The following is a 23,802-nucleotide window of genomic DNA, read 5'->3' on the forward strand; positions in this document are numbered from 1 at the left end:
GGCCCTGAAAAGAGCAGAACGCCTGGCATTTCCTGTTCCCCCCGGACGCGAAGAGGTCCACACGGGGACAACCCCACCTCTGGAAGATCGAGAGGGCGATGTCCGGGCGAAGGGACCACTCGTGTGAGAGGAAGGATCTGCTCAGGCGGTCCGCCAGCGTGTTCCGTACTCCTGGGAGGAAGGAAGCCGTGAGGTGAATGGAGTGGGCTATACAAAAGTCCCAGAGTCGCATCGCCTCGTGACATAGGGGAGAGGATCTGGTGCCGCCCTGCTTGTTGATATAGTACATGGTCGTCGTGTTGTCGGTAAATACCGCGACACAACGACCCTGAAGCTGGTGATAGAACGTTTGACAAGCAAGGCGGACCGCTCTCAACTCCCGCATGTTGATGTGCAGCTTCACCTCCTGCGGGGACCACAGGCCCTGTGTTCTCAGGGTTCCCAGGTGGGCCCCCCAGCCAAGATCTGAGGCATCCGTCGTTAGGGACACCGAGGGTTGGGGCGGGTGGAATGGGAGCCCCGCACACACTACGGACTGGTCTAGCCACCAGCTGAGAGAATCCAACACCCCCTGGGGGATTGTGATCAGCATGTCTAGTGGTTGCCTTGCCGGCAGGTAATGTGCGATGAGCCACGCCTGGAGGGGCCTCATGCGGAGCCGAGCGTAACCGGTCACAAATGTGCATGCTGCCATATGGCCTAACAGGGTTAGACATGTCCGTATCGATGTCAAGGGGGCTGCCCGCAAGCGCTGAACGATCGCTGACAACGCCTGGAACCTTGGCAACGGCAGAAGGGCCCTGGCCACGGAGGAGTCCAGGACGGCCCCAATGAACTCCACCCTCTGCGAGGGGAGCAGGGTGGACTTGTCCACGTTGATCATGAGGCCCAAGGTAGCAAACAGGCCGGTGATCCTGCGGACGTGGCTGCAAACCTGTAGCTCCGACGTGCCCCGAATTAACCAATCGTCTAGGTAAGGGAACACGTGGATACGACTGCGCCGAAGATGTGCCACAACGACGGCCATGCATTTTGTGAATACCCTCGGAGCCGTAGAAAGGCCAAATGGGAGGACTGCAAATTGGTAGTGAAGGCGGCCTACCACGAATCGAAGGAATCGTCTGTGGTGTGGCCATATGGCAATATGAAAATAAGCGTCCTGCATGTCGAGGGCGGCATACCAGTCTCCCAGATCCAGGGATGGAATAATGGTCCCCAGGGATACCATGCGGAACTTCAACTTCGCTAGGTACTTGTTGAGCTCTCGCAGGTCGAGGATAGGCCTGAGGCCTCCCTTGGCTTTGGGGATCAGAAAGTAGCGGGAATAAAACCCCTTGCCTTTCTCGTTTTCCGGAACCGCCTCTATAGCTCCTTTGTTGAGGAGCGTCTGTACCTCCTGCCGAAGGAATTGCTCGTGAGAGGGGTCCCTGAAGAGGGACGAGGAAGGGGGGCGGGAGGGAGGAAATGATACAAACTGCAGGCGGTATCCCGTCTGCACCGTGTGTAAGACCCAGCGATCGGATGTTATTTGGGTCCACGCCTGGAGGAAAAACGAAAGGCGGTTGGAAAACGGGGGGGGAAGGATCCGTGGGGGAAACTGGTACTGCGCCCTCGGGCGCACCTTCAAAACGAAGGTTTGGGCCCAGGCGGGGGCTTGGAGGAGCTTTGATTCTGCCCCCTTGGTTCCCCGACTGTCTGCGTCTTCCATTCCTGCCGCGGAGCCTATTAAGGTCCTGCCGCTGGCGGAACTGGGAGTATGGCTGACGCTACTGCTGTTGTTGCGGCCGGAAGGGTCTGCGCTGCGTCCCAGGCGTGTGCATCCCGAGGGAGCGCATAATGACCCGATTGTCCTTAAGACTTTTCAGTCTGGGGTCTGTCTTTTCTGAGAACAGGCCCTGGCCTTCGAACGGGAGGTCCTGGATGGTGTATTGGAGCTCCGGTGGAAGGCCAGAAACCTGAAGCCAGGAGATGCGGCGCATCGTTACCCCCGAGGCGAGGGTACGGGCAGCCGAGTCTGCAGCGTCCAAAGAGGCCTGTAACGAGGTTCGTGCAACCTTCTTGCCCTCGTCAAGAATCGCCACGAATTCTTGACGAGCCTCTTGTGGCAGCAGCTCTTTAAACTTGTCCGCTGCCACCCACGAGTTAAAAGCGTAGCGGCTAAGAAGGGCTTGCTGATTGGAAACCCTGAGCTGAAGGGCCCCAGCCGAACAGACCTTGCGGCCGAGGAGGTCCATACGCCTGGCCTCCTTGGATTTGGGGGCTGAGGCTTCCTGTCCGTGACGCTCCCTCTCGTTCACCGACTGCACCACCAGGGAACATGGTGTCAGGTGAACGTGGAGGTACTCATAGCCCTTGGAGGGGGCCATGTACTTCCTTTCGAAGCCCCTCGCCGTAGGGGGGATGGAGGCCGGTGACTGCCAGATTGTATTGGCGTTGGCCTGGATCGTCCTAATGAAGGGGAGGGCGACCCTGGTGGGAGCATCGGAGGAGAGGATGCTGACGACGGGGTCCTCGATCTCAGAGACCTCCTCGGCTTGCAGGCTCAGATTCTGTGCTACTCGCCTGAGGAGGTCCTGATGTGCCCTGAGATCTAGCGGAGGAGGGCTATTGGAGGAAGTGCCAGCCACCGCTTCGTCAGGAGAGGAGGATGAGGAGACCCCTGGCAAGAAAGTGTCCAGCGGGGGATCCGCCTCAGCCCTCGCCTCTGGCTCAGGAGCAAGACCAGGGTCTTGCTGCTTCGATCCTTCCTCCCCATCCGGGGAGGGAGGGGGGCGGGACAACGACGCCTCCGGCACCCTGTGCTCTGCCGTTGCAGGCCTAGGAGGAAGCTGTTGGGGGCCCTGGGCTTGATGGTACGCCCAGGGTGTCCAAAACCCCCACTGCTGCGGACCCTGGTCCTGTTGCGGAGGGTCCTGGAAGAGAGCCGCTTGTCTGTTGGTGCCCAGTGCATATACGCTGTCCGGAAGGCCATGGCGGGGCCAACCGCGGCTGGTAAGAGTCTCCGCGGTCCGGCACCGAAGATGTTCTCGGTGCCGGGGATCGGTACCGGGAGTCATACCGGCGCCGGGATCGGGACCGGGTTCTGTCTCGGTGCCGGGATCTGGACCGGTACCGGCCGCTGCTTCGGTGCCGGGATCGGGACCGGGACCTGCCACCGACGCGGTGCCGGGAGGTCGACCGGGACCGGGACCTGCCACCAGCTCGGTGCCGGGAGGTCGATCGGTGCGCTGAACGACGGCGAGACTGGCTCCTAGAGTCCGGGTGTCGGTATCGGCGGCTGGAACCAGACCGTGACCGTCTGGAGGCCGATCGGTGCCACGAGTACGACCAGTACCGCCGAGGGGAGCGGTGCCGGGACTGCGAGCGGCAGCGGGATCTCGAGCGACCGTGGCGTCGGGACCTCGATCACGAGCGTGAGTCCTGAGACGGCGCCGTCATCATGGGCTTGCCCCTGGACGCTACCCGCACCGGAGGTACCGGAGGTGGCGGCTGAGTTGACTCAGTCAGGGCAATGAGGTCCCGTGCTGAGGCGAAGGTCTCTGGAGTGGATGGGACCAATAGCTCAACCCCAGATCTTATGGGGGAGCTCGGCGGTACCGGACTCGACGGACCCACCGGGCCCGGAGTCGACGGTGCCGGTAGCGTGGCGGCAGATGTCGATGCCGGGCGCTCCATTCGAGTCTGCCTGGCTGGAGTTGCAGACTTCGATGGTCTTGTTTCTGCACCCGGTGCCGGGGAAGGTCGGTGCCGGGGAGTCTTTCCGGTGCCGGTGCGATCCGGTGCCGGTGTAGAGATCACGGCCTGCGAAGCTGCTGGGTCAAGTGCCGCTTCCATTAGGAGAGTCCTAAGTCTCTGGTCTCTCTCCTTCTTTGTTCTGGGCTTAAAAGCCTTGCAAATGCGGCACTTGTCCGACCTGTGCGATTCCCCTAGGCACTTCAGACACGCGTCGTGAGGGTCGCTGGTCGGCATAGGCTTCTTACAGGCCGCACATTGCTTAAAGCCCGGCGAACCAGGCATGAGCCGGGTGCCGGGAAGGGCTACAGCCCAGACCGGCGAACAACTATGTACAATATTATTTACACTACAAACTAATTAACTAACTACACTTAACCACTAACTAACAACGGTAGTAACAAGGAGAGCTAGGGACGTGGAGGACAGCAATGCCGCGCTCCATAGTTCCAACGACCGACACGGCGGTAAGAAGGAACTGAGGAGCGGGTGGGCTGGCAGGGGTATATATCGGGCGCCATGGCGGCGCCACTCTAGGGGCGACCTGCCGGCCCACTGGAGTTGCTAGGGTAAAAAAGTTTCCGACGAGCGCGCACACCTAACTGGAATGGATGTGAGCAATCACTTGAAGAAGAACACTCACTTCCTTTAAACTTCTTTCTCCCTGCATCACATAAATTACATTTTTTTAAAAAAAAGTTAACATACAGTTCAAAAATATTTTGACAGATTCCATTTCATTTCCTTTTATTTTTGTATTTGTAGATACCACTGAAATATTTCAGTAGAAAATTAAAAGGGGTTTCAGAACACAGTAATATTCACTGGGAATTGACAGCTGAGTCCATGATCTCAGATACATGTGATCAGTAACAGAGGTTATTAGGACAGTGGTAAGAGTGTCACCATATTCCAAACAACTGTTTCTTCAAGGAGATAATTTAATATAAAATCTAAAATCCATGGCTTAATGCAAATAAAGGTTTAAAAATATTTGTTGTACTAAAAGTATAAAAGGGGGGGTTGTGGAAGTAAAGCAAGAACTAACAGAAATTTAAATGCATAACAGTTTCTGTTAATCTAAATGACTGTATGGCTGATGTAATGTTAGCAGTTTTTTGGGGATGACTAAGGATAACCAGGTCAGCCAAAACTGCAGAGCAACTGGATTTCTTTTGCATTTCATGGAAGATCCATCAAAATGAGGCAAACACTCAGAGTAGCTTCCTCCATGTTAACTCACTGCCACAATTATTTGGCACACTATGGAAGTCACAGACTGGTCCTTGCTGTTAGAGACACAACATTACACATTGGACTACTTGCAATTGTTCTTTGACAAGTTCTATGCTTTCTATAATTTATCTTCCAAGATTAAGAAAAAGCTCTGTGCCTATACAGATAACAATTGGCAAGATCTTACGTATCATATGAAATGCAGTGAGATCCAAAAAAGATGTCTGGAATGAATATCCTACTCTCCAAACACACTACAAGGCAGCCTCCACAGAGAATAAAATAAAATAAAATATAAAAAATCCAAATAGCATAGTAAGTACAGTGGACTCAAAAATATCCTGATCTTTGAGTTCAAAGACAACTTTAGAATCATATTTGAAACTCTATCCAAAACTAAGAGGATTATCAAGAAAGCTGACAGGAAACGACTTCAAATTGATAAAAGCTTGCACAGGATGTCAATGCAGGCTTTGTATTTCAGTTGATAACAGACATCTGACACCTGAAGACCATATGCTTAGGAAGCACAAAAAACAACCGACAGTTAGCCATTTCATGATTTGAACTTCACCATAAGAAACAATGTTTAAATTTACACTGGCCTGGTTTTGTGGAGTTTGGTGAACAACATGGAAAGCATGGTGAGGATGAGATTTGTAGACTTTTAAGGCCAAAAGGGACCATTAGATGATCTAGTCTGACCTCTTGTATATCGTAGATAAGGCTACTTTTATGTCATGGAGGTAATGGAAGTCATGGAATCCATGACTTCCAGACACCTCCGTGACATTCTCTGCTTCAGCCCCAGGGGCTACGCGACTCTTGAGCTGGCAGCCAACAGGACCCTAGAAGGGTTCCAGCGACAGGAGACAGCAGCAACAGGGGACCTCTGCATGACTCCAGCTACAGGTGACAGACTTCTAAGGGGGCCCTCCTCAGGGTTCCAGTGACAGGTGATAGCCTCCTGGGGAGGTAAGGAGGAGCCCCCTGCAGCTTCCAGTTGCCATGGACAGAGGGGGAATCCAACAGCTCCCAGCCACCACAGTGGTGGGGGAAACCATGGAACCTCAGCAGAAAAAGTTACAGAGAGGTCACGGCTTCCATGAATTTTTGTTTATTGCCTGTGACATGTTTGTGACTTTTAATAAAAATAACTATGACAAAATCTTCACCTTAATCATAGCCTATTAAATTGTACCCAGTTATCAGTCTTGAGCCCAATAACTTATGGTTGACTAATGCATAACTTGTGATTGGCATTTATTCCAGAAAGGCCTCCAAGTGACATTTGAAGACATCAAGAGACGGAGAATCCACCAGTTCCCTTGGTAGTTTGTTCCAATGATTAAGAACCCTCACACCGCTAAAAATGTGCACCTTATTCCAATTTGAATGTGTCTGACATCAGCTTCCAGCCATTGGTTCTTGTTATATCTTTCTCCACTCAAAAACCCTTTTGTGTTCATTATATTCTTTCCCTGAAGGTACTTATGCAATGATAAAGTCACCCCTCAATTTTCTTTTTGATAAAGAGTGCAATCAGTTTAGCTTAAGTCTCCCACTGCAAAGTGTTTTCTTCAACTCTCAAAACATTTTTGTGGCTCTTTTCTGCACCCGCTCCAATTTTTCAACATCCTTTAAAAATACGGACATCAGAACTGTTTGCACTATTTCAAGTACTGGCCTCACCAATTATATATCTATTGAGGAACTATCATTTTCTTATTCACTACTCTTTTGTTTATACATCCAAGGATCGCATTAGCTCTTTTTGCCACAGCATTGCACTGGGAGCTCATTTTCAGTTGCTTTTCCATTATGTCTGATTTTCAGAGTCACTGTTTTTCAGGATACAGTCCCACATTTGGTAAGGATAGCCTGCATTCCTTGTTTCTAAATATATAGCTTTGCATTTGGATGCATTAAAACACATTTTGTTTGAATGGGTTCAGCTCATCAAGAGAACAAGATCACTCGATATGATTGCCTTGTCTTCATCCTTATTTCCTATTCTGCCAACCCTTGTCTCATCTGAAAATTTTATCAGCAATATTTTACACTTACTTTCAGATCATTGATGAAAACGTTAAATATTGTCAGGTGTAATGCCAATCACTGCAGAACCCTCACTGAAACACAGCCATTCAGTGAAGATTCCCCATTGATGAGTACTTTTTGAGCTCTGTTAGTTAGCCAGTTCTTAATCCATTTAATGTGTACTTTATTGATATTGTCAAGAGGTATTTTTTTTTAAAACCAGAATGTCTTGTGGCACTAAATAAAACATCTTACAAATGTCTAAGTATATTACATTTATGCAGTTACCGTTATCAAAACAAACTAGGCTTGTAATCTCATCAAAGAAAGAAATCAATTTGGCCTGACAAGATCTATTTTCCATAAAACCATATTGATTACCATTATCCTCCTTTATCAAGTGATTACATCATATCAACTTTTCCAATATTTTGCCCGGGACTGATGTCAGGTTAACAGCCTTATAGTTAGCAGTGTCATCCTGCTTGCATTTTTTGAATATTGGTTCAACATTCTAGTCTTCTGGAATTTCCATAGCATTTCAGCATTTATTAAAAATTATCAGGAGGCCAGAAATCTCCCCAGCCAGCTAATTAAGGACTCTTGGGGGCAAGTAATCCAGGCCTGCTGATTTAAAAATGTTTACTCCTAGTACATTTTTGCTTAACATCCTCCTAGATTAGTAATGGTCTGGAAAGTGCTTCATCATCTCCATTGGATACAAGTATATCATCTTGCTTCTTTCCAAATATTCAACAGAAATATTTTACTCAACATTTCTGCCTTTCTGCATCATTAACATTGTTACCATTATTAACCAATGTTACTATTAAAAATGGATCTATGCCATTGCTAGGATTTAGTTTGTTCCTAATAAACTTTGCATTGTCTTTAACCATGCCAACCATAGATTTTTCCCCCCCTGATGTTCTTAGCTTCCCAAATCAATTTTCTTCATTTCAAAAGTTTTAATCATACTATTTCCTCTTTTTCCATTTGCTACATATTGCTTTTTTATTTCTAGCTGCTGCTTTTATGTCACCACTGAACCAGGACGCCCTTTTAACTAAAGTTATCTTCTTTCTTGATCATAGTATTGTGGCTTTTTGGACATATTATAATCTCTTGTAAAAGGTCTTCCAATTTTCATTCACATTTTTCATAGTTTTTTCCTCCAGGTGACTTTTGCTGCTCATTTTCCTCAATAGCCCCAAAAGTTTTTCATTCGACTCTGATGTATATACAGAAAAATATACACTTGCTATGGACTCCATGAAATACTTTGAACCAAAGATCTGGTCTAAAAACATAGGCATTCTTTATGGGATCAATAAGACACAAAGCCTCAGTAAAAAATGTAATACAAATGAAAAGGAATTAGTAAGTGCATTTAGCATCTACGAAGACTGCATAAGCACTGCAAGACCACAGACCTGAGAATACTGAAAACTGCTTTGGCAATTATTCCCATTTCTACAGCTGAGAGAAAGGATTCAGCATCACAAAAAATTATGCAAAATGTAATCACTTCAGCCCCTCAATTAAAAGATTTTCTACATGGTTCGTGAACTCAGTTGGGCCATCTCTGAAAATCTGATCCAGGAAAATAGATCAGATTGTCATTACATGCAAAGTACACAAGAAAAAACTTAAACAATCATATTACAAAGAGCTGTATGACATGCTAGAAAACGTGCCATCGTCCCTCAAAAGATAATTTGAGGTTTTAGGAAAAAATTGGCAGAAAATTGCCGCTTTTTTATTCCTTATAATTAAGAAAAAAGGTATGAAAAAGTTGAAGGTAATTCTTATTCAGAAATACTAAATAGAAAGAAATTACACAACTGCACTCACTCACTCACTCACGCCCGTCACCTCAATCGGGGTATGGGCCGCCAACCACAGATCTCCAGAGTCCTCTACCCTGGGCCATTTGCTCTAGCTGGTTCCAGGTATAGCCCATTTTTTTGCTATCAGCCTGAAGGTCACGTCGCCAGGTGTTTCTTGGACGGCCTCTTTTCCGCTTGCCTTGGGGGTTCCACCGCAGTGCCTGTCTGGTGATGTTAGCTGGCTGCTTATGTAGTGTATGTCCTATCCAACCCCACCTTCTCCTTCTGATTTCTTCCTCTGCTGGGAGTTGACAGGTCCTCTCCAAGAGGTGGATGTTACTGATGGTGTCTGGAGAATCCTTCTGAGGCAGCTATTAATGAAGGTCTGGATCTTCCTGATGGTTGTTTTGGTTGTCCTCCAGGTTTCAGCTCCATACAGTAGGACTGATTTCACATTGGAGTTTGAACAGTCGAATTTTTATTGCCAAAGACAGCTCTCTGGAGCTCCAGATGTTCTTGAGCTGTAAAAAGGCTGCTCTTGCCTTACCAATCCTTACTTTGATGTCTTCGTCTGTGCCATCCTGCTGGTCAATGATGCTACCTAGGTAGGTGAAGGACTGTACTTCTTCCAGGGGGCTTCCATTCAGTGTGACTGGGTCATTGCTGGTGGAGTTAATCCTAAGGATCTTGGTCTTGTCCTTGTGAATGTTGGGGCCAACCTGTGATGACGTGGCTGCCACTACGTTGGTCTTCTCTTGCATCTGCTGTTTACTGTGCGAAAGGAGCGCAAGGTCGTCAGCAAAGTCCAGGTCATCAAGCTGGGTCCACAACGTCCACTGGATTCCGTTCCTACGCTCGTAAGTGGATGTCTTCATAATCCAATCGATGACAAGGTGAAAGAGAAGCGGTGACAACAAGCATCCTTGCCTGACTCCAGTTTGCGCCTGGAAGCTGTTAGTAAGCTACCCTCCATGGATCACTCTACAGTGTATACCGTCATATGAGTTCTTGATCAGGTTGACCACCTTTGCTGGGATGCCGTAGTGCCAAAGGAGCTTCCAGAGGATCTCTCGATCCATGCTATGGAACGCTTTCTCATAATCAACAAAGTTGATGTACAACGAGGAGTTCCACTCCATAGACTGCTCGACTGATGCAAAGCATTGCTATCTGGTCCGTGCATGATCTATTCTGCCGGAAACCTGCCTGTTCATCTCGTAGCTGTGGATCGACGGCATCCTTCATTCTCTCTAAGAGGACTCGGTTGAAGACCTTCCCTGGCACCGACAGGAGAGTGATTCCTCTATAATTGACACAGTTGCTAAGATCTCCTTTCTTGGGGATTTTGATGAGATATCCCTCTTTCCAGTCTACCGGAATCACTTCTTCTTCCCATATCTTCTCAAAGAGGGGGTACAGCATTTCCACTGAAGCATCCAGGTCTGCTTTCAGGGCCTCTGCTGGGATGTCATCAAGTCCAGTCGCCTTCCTATTCTTCATCATGGTGATGGCTTTTCTGATCTCATCTCTGGTTGGTTTATCGCAATTAATTGAGAGGTCCTCGTTGGCTGGGTTGATATCTGGTGGATTTGGTGGTGCTGGTCTGTTCAGGAGTTCCTCAAAGTGCTCCGCCCATCTGTTCATCTGTTGTTCTATTCCTGCAATAGACTTTCCCTGCTTGTCTTTAACGGGACGTTCTGGCTTGCTGAACTTTCCAGACAGTCGCTTGGTAGTATCATACAGCTGTTTCATATTACCGCTGTATGCTGCCTGCTCCGCTTCTGCTGCCAGTTCATCCACATACTCTCTCTTGTCCTTCCTGATATTCCTCTTCACTGCTCTATGGGCTTCAGCATACTCTTTTTGAGCTTTGGCCTTTGCTGCTCTAATCCTGCTGTTATTGACTGCTGCCTTCTTCTTCTTTCTGTCTTCTATCTTGATCAAGGTCTCTGCTGTGATCCACTCTTTCTGCTAGTGTTTCTTAATTCCAAGCACTTCCTGGCATACTGACCTAAGTGTGTCTCTCACTTTCTGCCATCTGTTTAGTACACTGTCTTCCTCTTCCTCAGACTGATCCTGTAATACTGAAAACTTATTCTTCAGCGTCAGTCCAAAATCTTCCTTGGTCTTATGGTCCTTCAGAAGGCTGACGTTGTACTTCACTCTTCTGTCTGACGCGTCTATCCAGTTCTTTTTTCAGCTTCAGCTTCAATCTGGCCACCACTAAGTGATGGTCGGACGCCGCCTCTGCTCCTCTTCTAACTCTAACGTCCTGCAAGGATCTTCTGAACTTCTTGCTAATGCAGACATGATCGATCTGATTTTCTGTCATGCCTGCTGGTGATACCCAGGTACTCTTGTGGATCCGCTTGTGAGGAAAGATGCTACCTCCTATGACCAGGTTGTTAAGTGCACACAGATCCACAAATCTCTCTCCATTCTCACTCATCTCTCCCAGAGCGTGGGTCCCCATGACTTGTTCGTATCCTGTGTTGTCAGGTCCAATTTTGGCATTAAAGTCTCCCATAAGGATGATGATGTCTTTGTCTGGGAGAATCTCTAATATTTTCTGGAGTCTGTTGTAAAAATAATCTTTGTCCTCCTCTTCGCTGTCATTAGTTGGAGCGTAGCACTGAACAACATTCATCTTAATCCTCTTCATTTTAGTTCTGAAGGATGCTGTGATGATCCTGGGACCATGTGCCTCCCAACCAATCAGTGCTCTCTGTGCCTGCTTGGACAACATGAAGCCTACTCCCTGTGTGTGGGGTGCGTCGCTCTCTTCATGTCCTGAATACAGCAACAGCTCTCCTGTCAACAGTCGTCTCTGTCCCGCTTGCGTCCATCTTGTCTCGCTAATGCCTAATAGGGTCAGGTTGTTGCTCCTCATCTCTGCTGCAACCTGCGCCATCTTTCCTGACTCGTACATGGTCCTCACTTTCCATGTGCCTATGGTAATCCTCCTGGTTGCAGGAAGGGTAATCGGCTTAGTGGCTTCCTCATGGCTTTTACCACCCAGCGTCATGCATCTTCGAGTTGAAGACCGTTCTTTTTCCAGGGTAAAAGTCTCTGTTGTCTCTATTGTTGGCGTTTCTGTAGCAGGTTGATTTTTTACGAGGTGGAGTTGCTAGCCCCACGCCCAACCCTCCTCCTTTATCCTGACTTGGGACAGGCAGATGGCCCCAAAGGACCTCTCTGGTGGTGTTTACACAACTGCAAGATACATTATTTACCTCTAAAATCCAGAAGTGAAGACCTGCCAGCATCACTAGCTTTTTCTACTCTTTGAACAAAGTGTACTGAGGAATGTCTTGGCTCCCAGTTATGCTGAACTCATAATTTTAAAACTACTTTTCATGATCACCGGCTGAATGGTTAACTTACAAAAGATATTGTTAAAAAAAGGTGCTGTGTACTGGATTTCAAAAACATGCTTTGCAAATACTATTACTCTCCGAGTCTCTCTGTGTTGGTTGAAAAGATGGCAGTTAATTCTTTTACTGATCTATCTCCAGATTTATGGGTATTAAATAATGAGGAAGGGCATTTGCCTCCAATTCAAAGTTTAAGGATTATTTCCAAATGTTGTTCCTTTAAATTTCTCCCCATCATGCATAAAAACTTGCCCCATCCACCCTGTAGTGCCTCGGGTTGGAACACATGTCATACATGAATCCAACACAACAAAATACTACCATAGCAAAGACAATATTAATTCATTTCTAGCCGTTGCAAAGGGGTCTACATTTTCATTTTGGTGAATAATGTTAATTATGTAAAGCCCTCAGTACTGAGATAATAATAGACTTCAACAACAATTGCTTATATGCACTTTTAATCATACAGCTATCCTCTGTTTCCTTTAAGCCTCTCTAAGTATATTCTTGACAAAAAGAAAGTCTGATCAACTAATGTAAAGTGTTTGTGTATGTGGAATAGGGCATTTTAAAAACTTTGCATTATTGATTGCTATGATGGAGACAAGGGGTCGGCAACCTCTGGCACGCGACTCGCCAGGGTAAGCACCCTGGCGGGCCAAGCCAGTTTGTTTACCTGCCATGTCGGCAGGTTCGGCTGATCGCGGCTCCCATTGGCCGCGGTTCACCGTCCCAGGCCAAAGTCCTGCAGAATTCCCCCAGGAGCACAGTTTGTTTTAGAACCAACTATGACATAAAAACAAATATTCAGTTGTTTGGAATCATGTATCAAAGGCCATGTCTACACTTACCAGGATTGATGATGCTGCAATCAATGGAGTGAGGGTCAATTTATCGGGACTAGTCCAGACCCACTAAATCGACCGCCAAGCACTCTCTCATCGACTCCGTTACTCCATTGGAACAAGAAGAGTACAGTAAGTCAACAGGACAGCGTCTCCCATCAACGCACCACCATGTGGACACCGCAGTCGACCTAAGTTACATCGACTCCAACTACTTTATTCACATAGCTGGAGTAGCGTAACTTAGGTCAACTTACCCTGGTAATGTAGACAAGGCCTCAAAGGCAAACAAGGGATTGTTGCAATAAAGCTCAAATTATATAAGTGCCATAATACAATATCTCCTAGCAAAACACAATTATGAATCACATCTTATCAGAAAAAGCACTTCTGTTACTTCTGTTAATAATTAGACTCAAGCACATCATAAAAACGTTTGGTAAACTTTAGAGTGGCTCATACCACATCTGACATTGAAGGAAATAGTATAAGACACCTGGTTTTGGCAGCTGCTTCACTGACTCTTGGGCCCAACTACTGTTTCAAGAGTCTACCATGATCATTTACAAAAAAAAAGATTGTCCTCTCTCTTTGCTGTCTCTTCATGAAATGAAGATGGAATTCTCTGTAAAGCTACACGAATTAGTGTTCTAAACTGTTCTCTGCTTCTCCATCTGAACTTCCTGACTTTATTTAATTTTCTGTAGCCTTCACAAGAAACACCAGAACTTTTGTTTTTAAAGCAATACACTATAGAGCATAAGCAAATAGGATTGTAAAAGTACCATTTCATATCAGAGGTTTGAACTATTAGACAAAAATAAATCACGAAAAAATATTTGACATACACATTGGAAAATTGGGGGTTTTTTTTGTTTTTTGTTTTTTTGATGGACAAACAGCAAGCGTCAATGCTGATTCCTTCACATTTTTAGCAGCCTTCAATATCACTGACTATGAGATGCTGTTGACACAGCTGTAAGTACTGATAGAAATCAATACGTAGCACTATTACCGTCTACAGCTTGGTCAACCTATGAGCAACAGCATCAGAGGTAGTTGCTAGATTTTAAACAAATTACCATGGGCACCTGTCATCCATTGTTATCATCATCAATCAGCAAAACCTTACATAGCTTGCCCCCATTTGAATTTAATTTAGTTTCTTTCCCAAGAGCTAATCTCTTTGGCCTTTTCTATACTAGAAAAATGCACTGGTTTAACTATAAGATTAAAAAACTGATTTACCTCAACTCCTGCAAACCCTAATATAGGCACACTTAAAAAGACGGTTACTCACCTTTGTAACTGTTGTTCTTCGAGATGTGTTGCTCATATCCATTCCAGTTAGGTGTGCGCGCGCCGCGTGCACGTTCGTCGGAGAAACTTTTACCCTAGCAACCCAGGCGGGTCGGCTGGGCGCCCCCTGGAGTGGCACCGCTATGGCACCCAATATATATCCCAGCCGACCCGGCCACCCTTCAGTTCCTTCTTGCCGGCTACTCCGACAGTGGGGAAGGAGGGTGGGTTTGGAATGGATATGAGCAACACATCTCGAAGAACAACAGTTACAAAGGTGAGTAACCGTCTTTTCTTCTTCGAGTGATTGCTCATATCCATTCCAGGTAGGTGATTCCCAAGCCTTACCTAGGCGGTGGGGTCGGAGTGAGATGTGGCGGTATTTAGAACTGCTACGCCAAAGGCCACATCTTCTCTTGATTGTCTGACTAGCGCATAGTGCGCGATGAATGTGTGGACCGATGACCAGGTCGCTGCACGGCATATCTCCTGGATAGGCACATGCACCAGGAAGGCTGCCGACGCCGCCTGAGCTCTCGTGGAATGTGCCATGAGGTGGTTAGAGGGGACACGAGCTAGGTTGTAGCATGCGCGAATGCATGCAGTCACCCAGGAGGAAATCCTCTGAGAGGAGATTGGTTGACCCCTCATCCGTTCTGCGACCGCCACGAACAGCTGAGGGGACTTCCGGAATGGCTTTGCTCGCTCAATGTAGAAAGCAAGCGCTCTGCATACATCTAAGGAGTGTAGCTGCTGCTCTCTCCGAGAAGAGTGTGGCTTCGGGAAGAAGACCGGGAGGAAGATGTCCTGGTTGGTATGGAAGGCAGAAACAACCTTAGGGAGGAACGCCGGGTGGGGTCGCAGGTGCACTTTGTCCTTATGGAAGACGGTGTAGGGTGGGTCCACTGTGAGAGCTCTCAGCTTGGAGACCCGTCTGGCCGATGTAATGGCCACCAAGAAGGCCGTCTTCCATGACAGGTACGTGAGCGAGCAACTCGCCAATGGCTCAAATGGTGGGAGCATGAGCCTGTTCAGGACCAAGTTAAGGTCCCAGGTAGGAGCAGGGCGGCGTACGGGGGGGTAGAAAAGCTCCAGGCCTTTAACAAATCTGGCGACTAAGGGGTGGGAGAATAGGGAGCGGCCACCCTCTCCTGGTCGAAAGGCGGATATGGCCGCTAAGTGTACCTTTAAGGAGGATGTCGCCAGGCCCTGCTGCTTAAGGTACCAGAAGTAGTCTAGGACCGTGGGAATCGGGGCCTGCGTAGGGTTCACCCCCTGAGTAGCGCACCAGCAAGAGAAGCGCTTCCACTTGGCCCTGTACGTTGAGCGAGTGGAAGGCTTCCTGCTGTTAAGGAGGATATGCTGGACAGGTGCGGAGCAGCTGAGCTCCGCCGCGTTCAGCCATGCAGGAACCACGCCGTGAGGTGCAGGGCTCGTAGGTCCGGGTGACAGAGCCTGCCGTGATCCTGCGTAATCAGGTCTGGGTGGAGAGGAAGGGGGATTGGAAGGTCCACAGACAGGTCCAGCAAGGCGGTGAACCAGTGCTGTCTGGGCCACGCAGGTGCGACCAGGATTAGATGCGCTTTGTCCCTGCGTAGTTTCAATAGGACTTTGTGCACCAGAGGGAACGGAGGGAAGGCATACAGTAGGTGGCGGGTCCATGGCAGGAGAAATGCGTCCATGATCGACCCGGGAGAGAGACCCTGAAAGGAGCAAAACTCCTGGCACTTCCTGTTGGACTTGGTCGCGAAGAGGTCTATGCAGGGAAATCCCCACCTCTGGAAGATGGAATGGATGACATCTGGTCTGATCGACCATTCGTGGCATAGGAAGGATCGGCTGAGTCTGTCCGCCAGTGTGTTCTTGACCCCTGGGAGGAAGGATGCCACCGGATCTATCGACTGGGCTATGCAGAAGTCCCAGAGTCGAATGGCTTCCTGACATAGGGGAGACGAACGGGTTCCCCCCTGTTTGTTGATATAGTACATGGCCGTTGTGTTGTCCGTGAGTACGGAAACACAATGGCCGTGTAGGTGTCGTGGAAAAGCCTGGTAGGCAAGGCGGACTGCCCTCAACTCCCGGACATTTATGTGGAGTGACAGCTCTTAGGACGACCAGAGGTCCTGGGTACGCAGGTGCCGTAGGTGGGCCCCCCACCCCAGGGATGATGCATCGGTTGTTAGTCATCGACGGATGCTGTGGATGGAACGGCATCCCCGCGCATACTAGAGATGGGGTCAGCCACCAGTCGAGGGAGCGGAGAGGGTCGGGGGGGACCGTCACCAATACATCTAGGTGGTCCCTGCCCGGGCGGAATACGGAATGAAGCCACGTTTGGAAGGGCCTCATTCAGAGCCTGGCATACTTTGTCACGTAAGTGCATGCGGCCATATGCCCTAGTAGTGTGAGGCAGGTGCGAGCCGAGGTGATTGGGGAGGCCTGCAAGCTCCGTATGATCATGACGATCGTCTGGAAACGGGGTTGAGGTAAGTAAGCCCTGGCTTGAGTAGAGTCCAGGGTCGCACCTATGAAGTCCAACCTCTGTGTGGGGACCAGGCTGGATTTCTCAGCATTGAGAAGCAGGCCTAGCTGGGAGAAGAGGTCCGTAACGGCCTCGACATGTCGCCACACCTGCGACTGGGAGGACCCCTTTAGAAGCCAGTCGTCGAGGTACGGAAAGACGTGGATTTTCCGCCGATGGAGGTGGGCGGCCACAATGGCCATGCACTTGGCAAACACCCTCAGGGCCGTGGAGAGGCCGAAGGGTAGGACTGCGAACTGGAAGTGCTGATGTCTGACAGTGAAGAGAAGGTACTTCCTGTGCGGTGGAAAGATGGCGATATGGAAGTACGCGTCCTTCATGTCGAGAGTGGCATACCAGTCTCCAGGATCCAGGGATGGGATAATGGTTCCTAGGGAGATCATGCAGAACTTCAACTTGACCATCCATTTGTTGAGGCCCCGCAGGTCTAGGATGGGTCTGAGATCTCCCTTGGACTTGGGGATTAGAAAATATCGGGAGTAGAACCCCTTGCCTCTCTCGCCTAGAGGTACCTCCTCTATAGCTCCCGCCGCGAGGAGGGAACGAACCTCCTGCAGGAGGGTTTTCTCGTGAGAGGGGTCCCTGAAGAGGGACCGGGAAGGGGGGCGGGAAGGGGGCAAGGAAGCAAATTGCAGATGGTATCCGTGCTTCACTGTGCGTAGCACCCAACGGTCTGAAGTTAACCGGGACCACGCCGGGAGGAAGTGGGAGAGGCGGTTGGAGAAGGTAGGGGAAGGATCCTGTCTTGCGTCTGGTACGCCGTCCCCGGGCGCACCTTCAAAAGCCGGACTTGGAGCCCTGTGGTGCCTTGGAGGGCCCTTGGCTTTGGCCTCCCTGGGAGCCGGATTGGCGTCTGCGGCCCCCCCGGCCACACTGTCTACTGAGGTCCTGCCTCTGACGGGGTGGGAAGTATGGGCGTCGTGCTTGGGGCCTGAAGGGTCTACGCTGGGTGGAAGGTGTATGCATCCCCAGCGAGCGTATGATGACTCGGTTGTCCTTCAGGTTTTGTAATTTGGAGTCTGTCTTGTCCGAGAACAACCCTTTCCCATCAAAGGGTAAGTCCTGGACTGTATATTGGAGTTCCGGAGGTAGTGTGGAGGCTTGAAGCCATGAAATGCGCCTCATGGTTACTCCCGAGGCCAGGGTTCTGGCTGCTGAGTCAGCCGCGTCGAGGGAGGCCTGGAGGGAGGTCCTGGCCACCTTCTTACCCTCCTTCAGGAACGCATTAAATTCCGGGCGTGAGTCCTGGGGTAGAAGTTCGGAGAACTTACCCACCTCCGCCCATATATTATAGTTATAACGACCCAGTAGAGCCTGCTGGTTGGCCACACGGAGTTGCAAGGCCCCAGCCGAATACACCTTGCGCCCCATGAGGTCCATTCGCCTAGCTTCCTTGGCCTTAGGGGCCAGAGCCTGTTGGCCGTGCCGTTCCCTGTCATTGACAGACTGGACAACTAGGGAGGAAGGAGGACAGTGGACATATAGGTACTCGTACCCCTGAGAGGGTACCATATACTTCCTTTCCACTCCCTTAGCTGTCGGCGGGATGGAGGCTGGTGACTGCCACAGGTTATCGGCGGTAGACTGGATAGTCTTTATGAATGGGAGGGCTACCCGGGTAGGTGCATCGGCCGAGAGGATGCTCACTACCGGGTCCTCAACCCCTGGGACCTCCTCCACAGGTAGGTTGATATTAAGGGCCACTCTACGGAGGAGGTCCTGGTGGGCCCTGAGGTCTATCGGTGGGGGTCCTGACGCTGCAGACCCAGCCACTGCCTCATCTGGCGAGGAGGAGGAGGAGGATACTCCTGGGATGAGGGCATCCTGTGCGGTCTCCTGCTCCTGGACTGGTTCCTGCTCGAGTTGACCCGGGAAGTCTGGTGGCGGCTGTTTATCCGACTCAACCACGGGGGGGGCGGGAAACAGTGGCCTCTGGCACCCGATGTTCTGAGGCAGTAGAATGTGTCTGAGGCATGGGGGCACCCTGGGTCTGATGATATGCCCAGGGTGTCCAAAAACCCCATGTTGGGCCCCCGCGTCCTGTGGGTGGGGGTCCTGGAACACTCCCAGCGGTACTTCGGGATCCTGGTCCCGTTCGTAGTAGCTACCCGCCTGGGAGGATGCCGACGTGCCTCTAGATGGCCAAGGTGGAGCGGTGAAAGTCGGTGCCGAGGTACCGACAGACCTTACACCTCTGGGTAGTGGTGACCGGTGTCGGTATTGGTGACGGAGTTGAGAGCGAGACCGGGACCTGCGACTGGCTCGGTGCCGGGAGGTCGACCGGGATCCCGAGTGCCTCTGTCTCGATCTGCTCCTGGAGGCGCGGCGCTCACCGCGGTGCCGTGAACTGGAGCGGTACCGGGAGTACCGGGATGACGCTCGGGACGTCGAACGGTGCCGGGAGCCTGACCGGTGCCGAGGTGAACGGTGCTGGGAGTCTGACCGGTGCCGAGGTGAACGGTGCCGGGAGTCTGACCGGTGCCGGGACCGAGATCAACGTCGAGAGCATGAGCGACGCCTCGATGCAGAGCGTCCGCGGGACCGCGATCTGGAGTGGTGCCGGTCTGCTACGCTGACCGAAGCTGGTCTGGTCAGGGTTGGTTTGCCCATGGGGTGTAGTACCCGCACCGGCGGTGCCGGGGGTAAGGGCAACAGTGCCTCGGTGATCGCGATCAGATCCCTCGCTGCGGCAAATGTCTCCGGGGTAGAAGGTGAAGCAGGCTCTACCACGGTGTGCACCGGGGAGTCGCCAGGTGCCGGACTCGACGGCCCTCGTGGGGTCGGAGTCAACGGTACCGGCTTAGATGGTGCCGCGGCAGGTATCGGTGCCCCGGGCGATCCGTCTTTGGCGCAGGCTCTGACTGCGAGGCAGCTGGTGGCGGGATGATCTGCACCTTCGGCCTCGGGGAGAGGGAGCGGCTCGGAGTCGGTTTCGGTGCCGGCTTCTTGGTGGCAGCACTCGGTGCCATGGCGGTGCCCTTGCTTACTGGCTGACTTGTGCTCGGTGCCGAGGGCGGAGGTGTCAGGGCCGCTTCCGTAAGGATCTGTCTTAATCTAATGTCACGCTCCTTCTTGGTTCTCGGCTTAAAAGACTTGCAGATTGAGCACTTGGCCGATAAGTGCGACTCCCCGAGGCACTTCAAGCAGGAGTCATGGGGGTCTCCAACAGGCAAGGGCTTGTGACAAGCCGAGCACTGCTTGAAGCCTGATGAGCCGGGCATGAGCTCCGGCTCCCGGTGCGGGGAAGCGGGGCAGTCCCCGATCCCCTCAACTACAACTAATAACTACACTAATAACACTAGATAACTGACTAACTAATAACTATATATATATATATATATATATTATATATATATATATATATGTACAACAATAAACTATAACTACTATATACAACGACAGCGAAATGAGCTGCTAGGGAGTGTGGAGGTCAGCGAAGCTGCGCTCCACAGTTCCAACGACCGACACGGTCGGTAAGAAGGAACTGAAGGGTGGCCGGGTCGGCTAGGATATATATTGGGCGCCATAGCGGCGCCACTCCAGGGGGTGCCCAGCCGACCCGCCTGGGTTGCTAGGGTAAAAGTTTCTCCGACGAACGTGCACGCGGCGCGCGCACACCTAACTGGAATGGATATGAGCAATCACTCGAAGAAGAACCTGATTTAACCCTTACTTTTATTGATTTACCTTATATTGGTAATTTATCAACACAAGCTAAATCAATGTAAGTAAGGGTTAAAACAATTTAAATATGAGTAAATTAGGATCACACCAGTTTAATTAGATCATTTTAAATATACATTTCATGAAATCAATTAATATTTCTAATACAGATAACACCTTCAGATTGTTTTATATAATCTCCTTGTCTTCACTGATGTTCTCAACACATCTCAATTTTGTATCATATGCAAATTTCAGTAATAAACGGTTTACTCTTTCTTCAAGATCATTAAAATATTACATAAATTGGATCATAACATCAATCCCATTAATAATCCAATACACACCTCCCCTAAACTTGATGCTGTAATGCTATCCCACATAACAATGCTCTAATTAACATTAATTTGAATTATTTTTCAATTAAGATTAAAGTGAGGTGGTATCAAACACTTTACTAAACTCCAGATCCATCACATCTGTATTCCCCCATATCCCTTAATGTTGTTACTCTATCAACAAACAATCAGTTTCTCCCCAGCAAGATGCATTCTCTATAAAGCCATGCTAAATATTACTCTTGGTTCCAATATCCTTAGGTCATTCAGTCTTTTGTTTATCTCTAATTCCTTCTCATTTTTTTCCATCATAAAGCAGTCTGCTGCTTAATGATGGCTAGGTAAGAAATGAGGATCACAGGCTCCATTTTATTTATTTATTAAAAAAAAAAGTGCAAACTTAAGTACATGTCATTCAGATTTGTGCAGCAAAGTCAGATTTTTCCCATGGAAATTGCCATACTGGATCAGACCCATGTTCCACAGTGAGTTTTCATTGAATGCCACCTCAGGTGACTTCAAGCAGTATTCCCAGGAGGAGGGAGCTTTGGAATAAAGTTTAGCATGGAAGACAAAACTGCACTGCCCGCTGCCGCATCAGATCTAGAGAGATAGACTAAGACACATCCCTGCAGTTATCAGGGCTAGTAGTGTGGGCCAAAACCTGAGCAGAACATTAGGCATTGGCAACCTCATAGCAAGCAACAATAATCCTGAAATCCACCTTGATAGTGTCTTGGTAGAAATTATGGAACCTTTAGATGCGTCTGCAGTGGAGACAAATAGTCTGAGACTTCCAAAACTGTTTCGTCCTACTGAGATAAAAAGCCAGTGCTCTTCTAACATCTAAGGTATGAAAAAAGGTTTCCTGATTCAAATTATGTGGGTTTTTTGTTGTTGTTGGGTTTTTTTTGGGGGGGGGGAGAAACAGTAAATATATGGTCTGATTCAGATGAAACTCATATGATACATTCACAAGGAATTTGGGATGTGGACGTTGGGAAATTTTATCCTTGAAAAATACTGTAAAGAGAGGATCTGCCATCAAAACCCCAATTTCCCAAACTCTTCGAGCCAATGTAACAACTATTAAAAATGCCTTCTTTGTGGATAGTGTTAATAATGAGCAGGGTTCAGAAGGAGGACCCATGAGAGCTTTGAGAACTAGATTCAGATCACAGACTAGAGCAGGGGATTTTACTCAAGCAAAGAGGAACCCTAGTCCTTTAATGAACCTTATAGTTTTTGGGGGTAAGAGAATACTGAGAACCTTTCCACTGGAGAATGGAAGGCTTGCAGCCAAAGGAACCTTAATCAAGCTACTGGATAAACCTGTTTTCTTCAGTTGTAACAGATAATCCAGGATAAGTGAACGTGAGGAAGATTCAGGTGCAATCTGCCAGTATTCACACCAACAGCTACATCTTTTCCACTTCAAGGTAAGTACTATGGCTAGATTTCTTGCTGCCATTTAACAACAACTTGCTGTACCTCTGCTGAAAAGGTAGACTCTACTTGCGAACCATTGAGGTGCCATGCCTTAAGTCGGAGCCCCTTTAGTTAGGGATGAAGTACTCAGTCTGCATCTTGAAGATGATGAAAGTATGAAAGATTGATCATGAGGCAAGGAGACAATTAAAATAGGTAAGGATATCATGCTTGCCTCACCCACATAGGAACTATCAAGATACCCTTGGCCTTGTTCTGCCACTTGTTCATCACTTGAAGAATTAGAGGCATTAGGGAAAATGTGTAACACACACCCTTCACCCAAGGAAGGAGAAAGGTATCTCCCAAAGACTGAAGGCCTAGGTCCTCCCATCCCCGAACAGAACAGACGACACTTCCTCACTGTGGCTGTGGCAATGGACTGGACATACCCTAAACGACATATTCCAAATATGGGTAAGTGGACATTGAGGGGAAGAGATTGAGAGGGACAGGGCAGGGGGAAAAGAGGAGAAGAGGGGCAGGTGTGGAGCGAAGCTGAAGTGAAGGGACTGATGGAGGGGGAAGGAGAGGGTTGGAGCAAGCAGCCAATTGACACACAGCAGAGAAAGCCCAGTCAGCCCTGTAGAATGTGATATGATATTGAATCTAATTATACTATAATCACTTTAATTTAGCATCTTAACTGTCACTTCTTGAATTAGTGCCTGTGTATGACTGTGTGCCAATATTTAACAAAAAGCCTGGAAGCATGTGTAATTGCATGGGCAACCTAATGATAGACTGGTCAAGGAAGTGTCATTTGATTTGTAAAAATCTCAGAATCATAAGTTCAGTGGTGTAATCCTCTACAGCGTGGCAGGGAGAATCTTGCTGCCCTTCCAGCTTCTGGTCCTTCGGTTGGTGGACATTTTGATAATACAATGTTATTGGAAGTGGGCTGAGTTGGGTATCACTCAAAAGCCCTCTCTCTCACTAACATAATGACAAACCTAGAACAATTATGTAGAGATATATATTCATGGAAATGTTTAAAAACCAACTTTTTTGACACAGGCATGTCAAACATGCAGCCCCACAAAGATAAATTATGGCCCTTGATTGAAAGTATTGGGTTATCAGTTAATGCTCAGAATTGATTTTTTTATGTTACAGATTAATATAAATAAAGAGTATTTCAAGTTGAATTGCTATCATCGGCAAAAAAGAAGCAGTTCAATAGTGTTGAGTATCGGTTTTGTATATTAAGCCATGAACAAGAGAAACCTCTCTATGTAGCATTTGTTGACCTATAAAAGGTCTTTGACACTGTTAGCAGGAATGGCATCTATAAGATCTTGTTGAAAACTGGCTGTCCACAAAAGGTTCTCTCCCTGTTCAAGGAGTTCCAAGAGTGAACAAAGGCAATCATCCAATATGTAAATGAAACATCCAAGTTTCGTATTGATACTG

At 48.7% G+C, this 23,802-nt stretch overlaps 2 protein-coding genes across 3 annotated transcripts in view; both read right to left on the reverse strand.

Annotated features, from left to right (window-relative positions):
* The window catches only part of TDRD3 (tudor domain containing 3), a 287,845-nt gene that overhangs the window by 72,322 nt on the left and 191,721 nt on the right, over positions 1-23,802 (reverse strand). The gene's annotated exons all lie outside the window — the stretch shown is intronic.
* Positions 10,515-12,027, reverse strand: LOC127049837 (craniofacial development protein 2-like). The gene has a single exon (XM_050951114.1). It carries the CDS (start codon positions 11,860-11,862, stop codon positions 10,966-10,968), a length of 897 nt encoding a protein of 298 aa, XP_050807071.1. The 5' UTR covers positions 11,863-12,027; the 3' UTR covers positions 10,515-10,965.

This window comes from Gopherus flavomarginatus, chromosome 1, assembly GCF_025201925.1.
Source record: "Gopherus flavomarginatus isolate rGopFla2 chromosome 1, rGopFla2.mat.asm, whole genome shotgun sequence".
Taxonomy (NCBI): domain Eukaryota; kingdom Metazoa; phylum Chordata; order Testudines; family Testudinidae; genus Gopherus; species Gopherus flavomarginatus.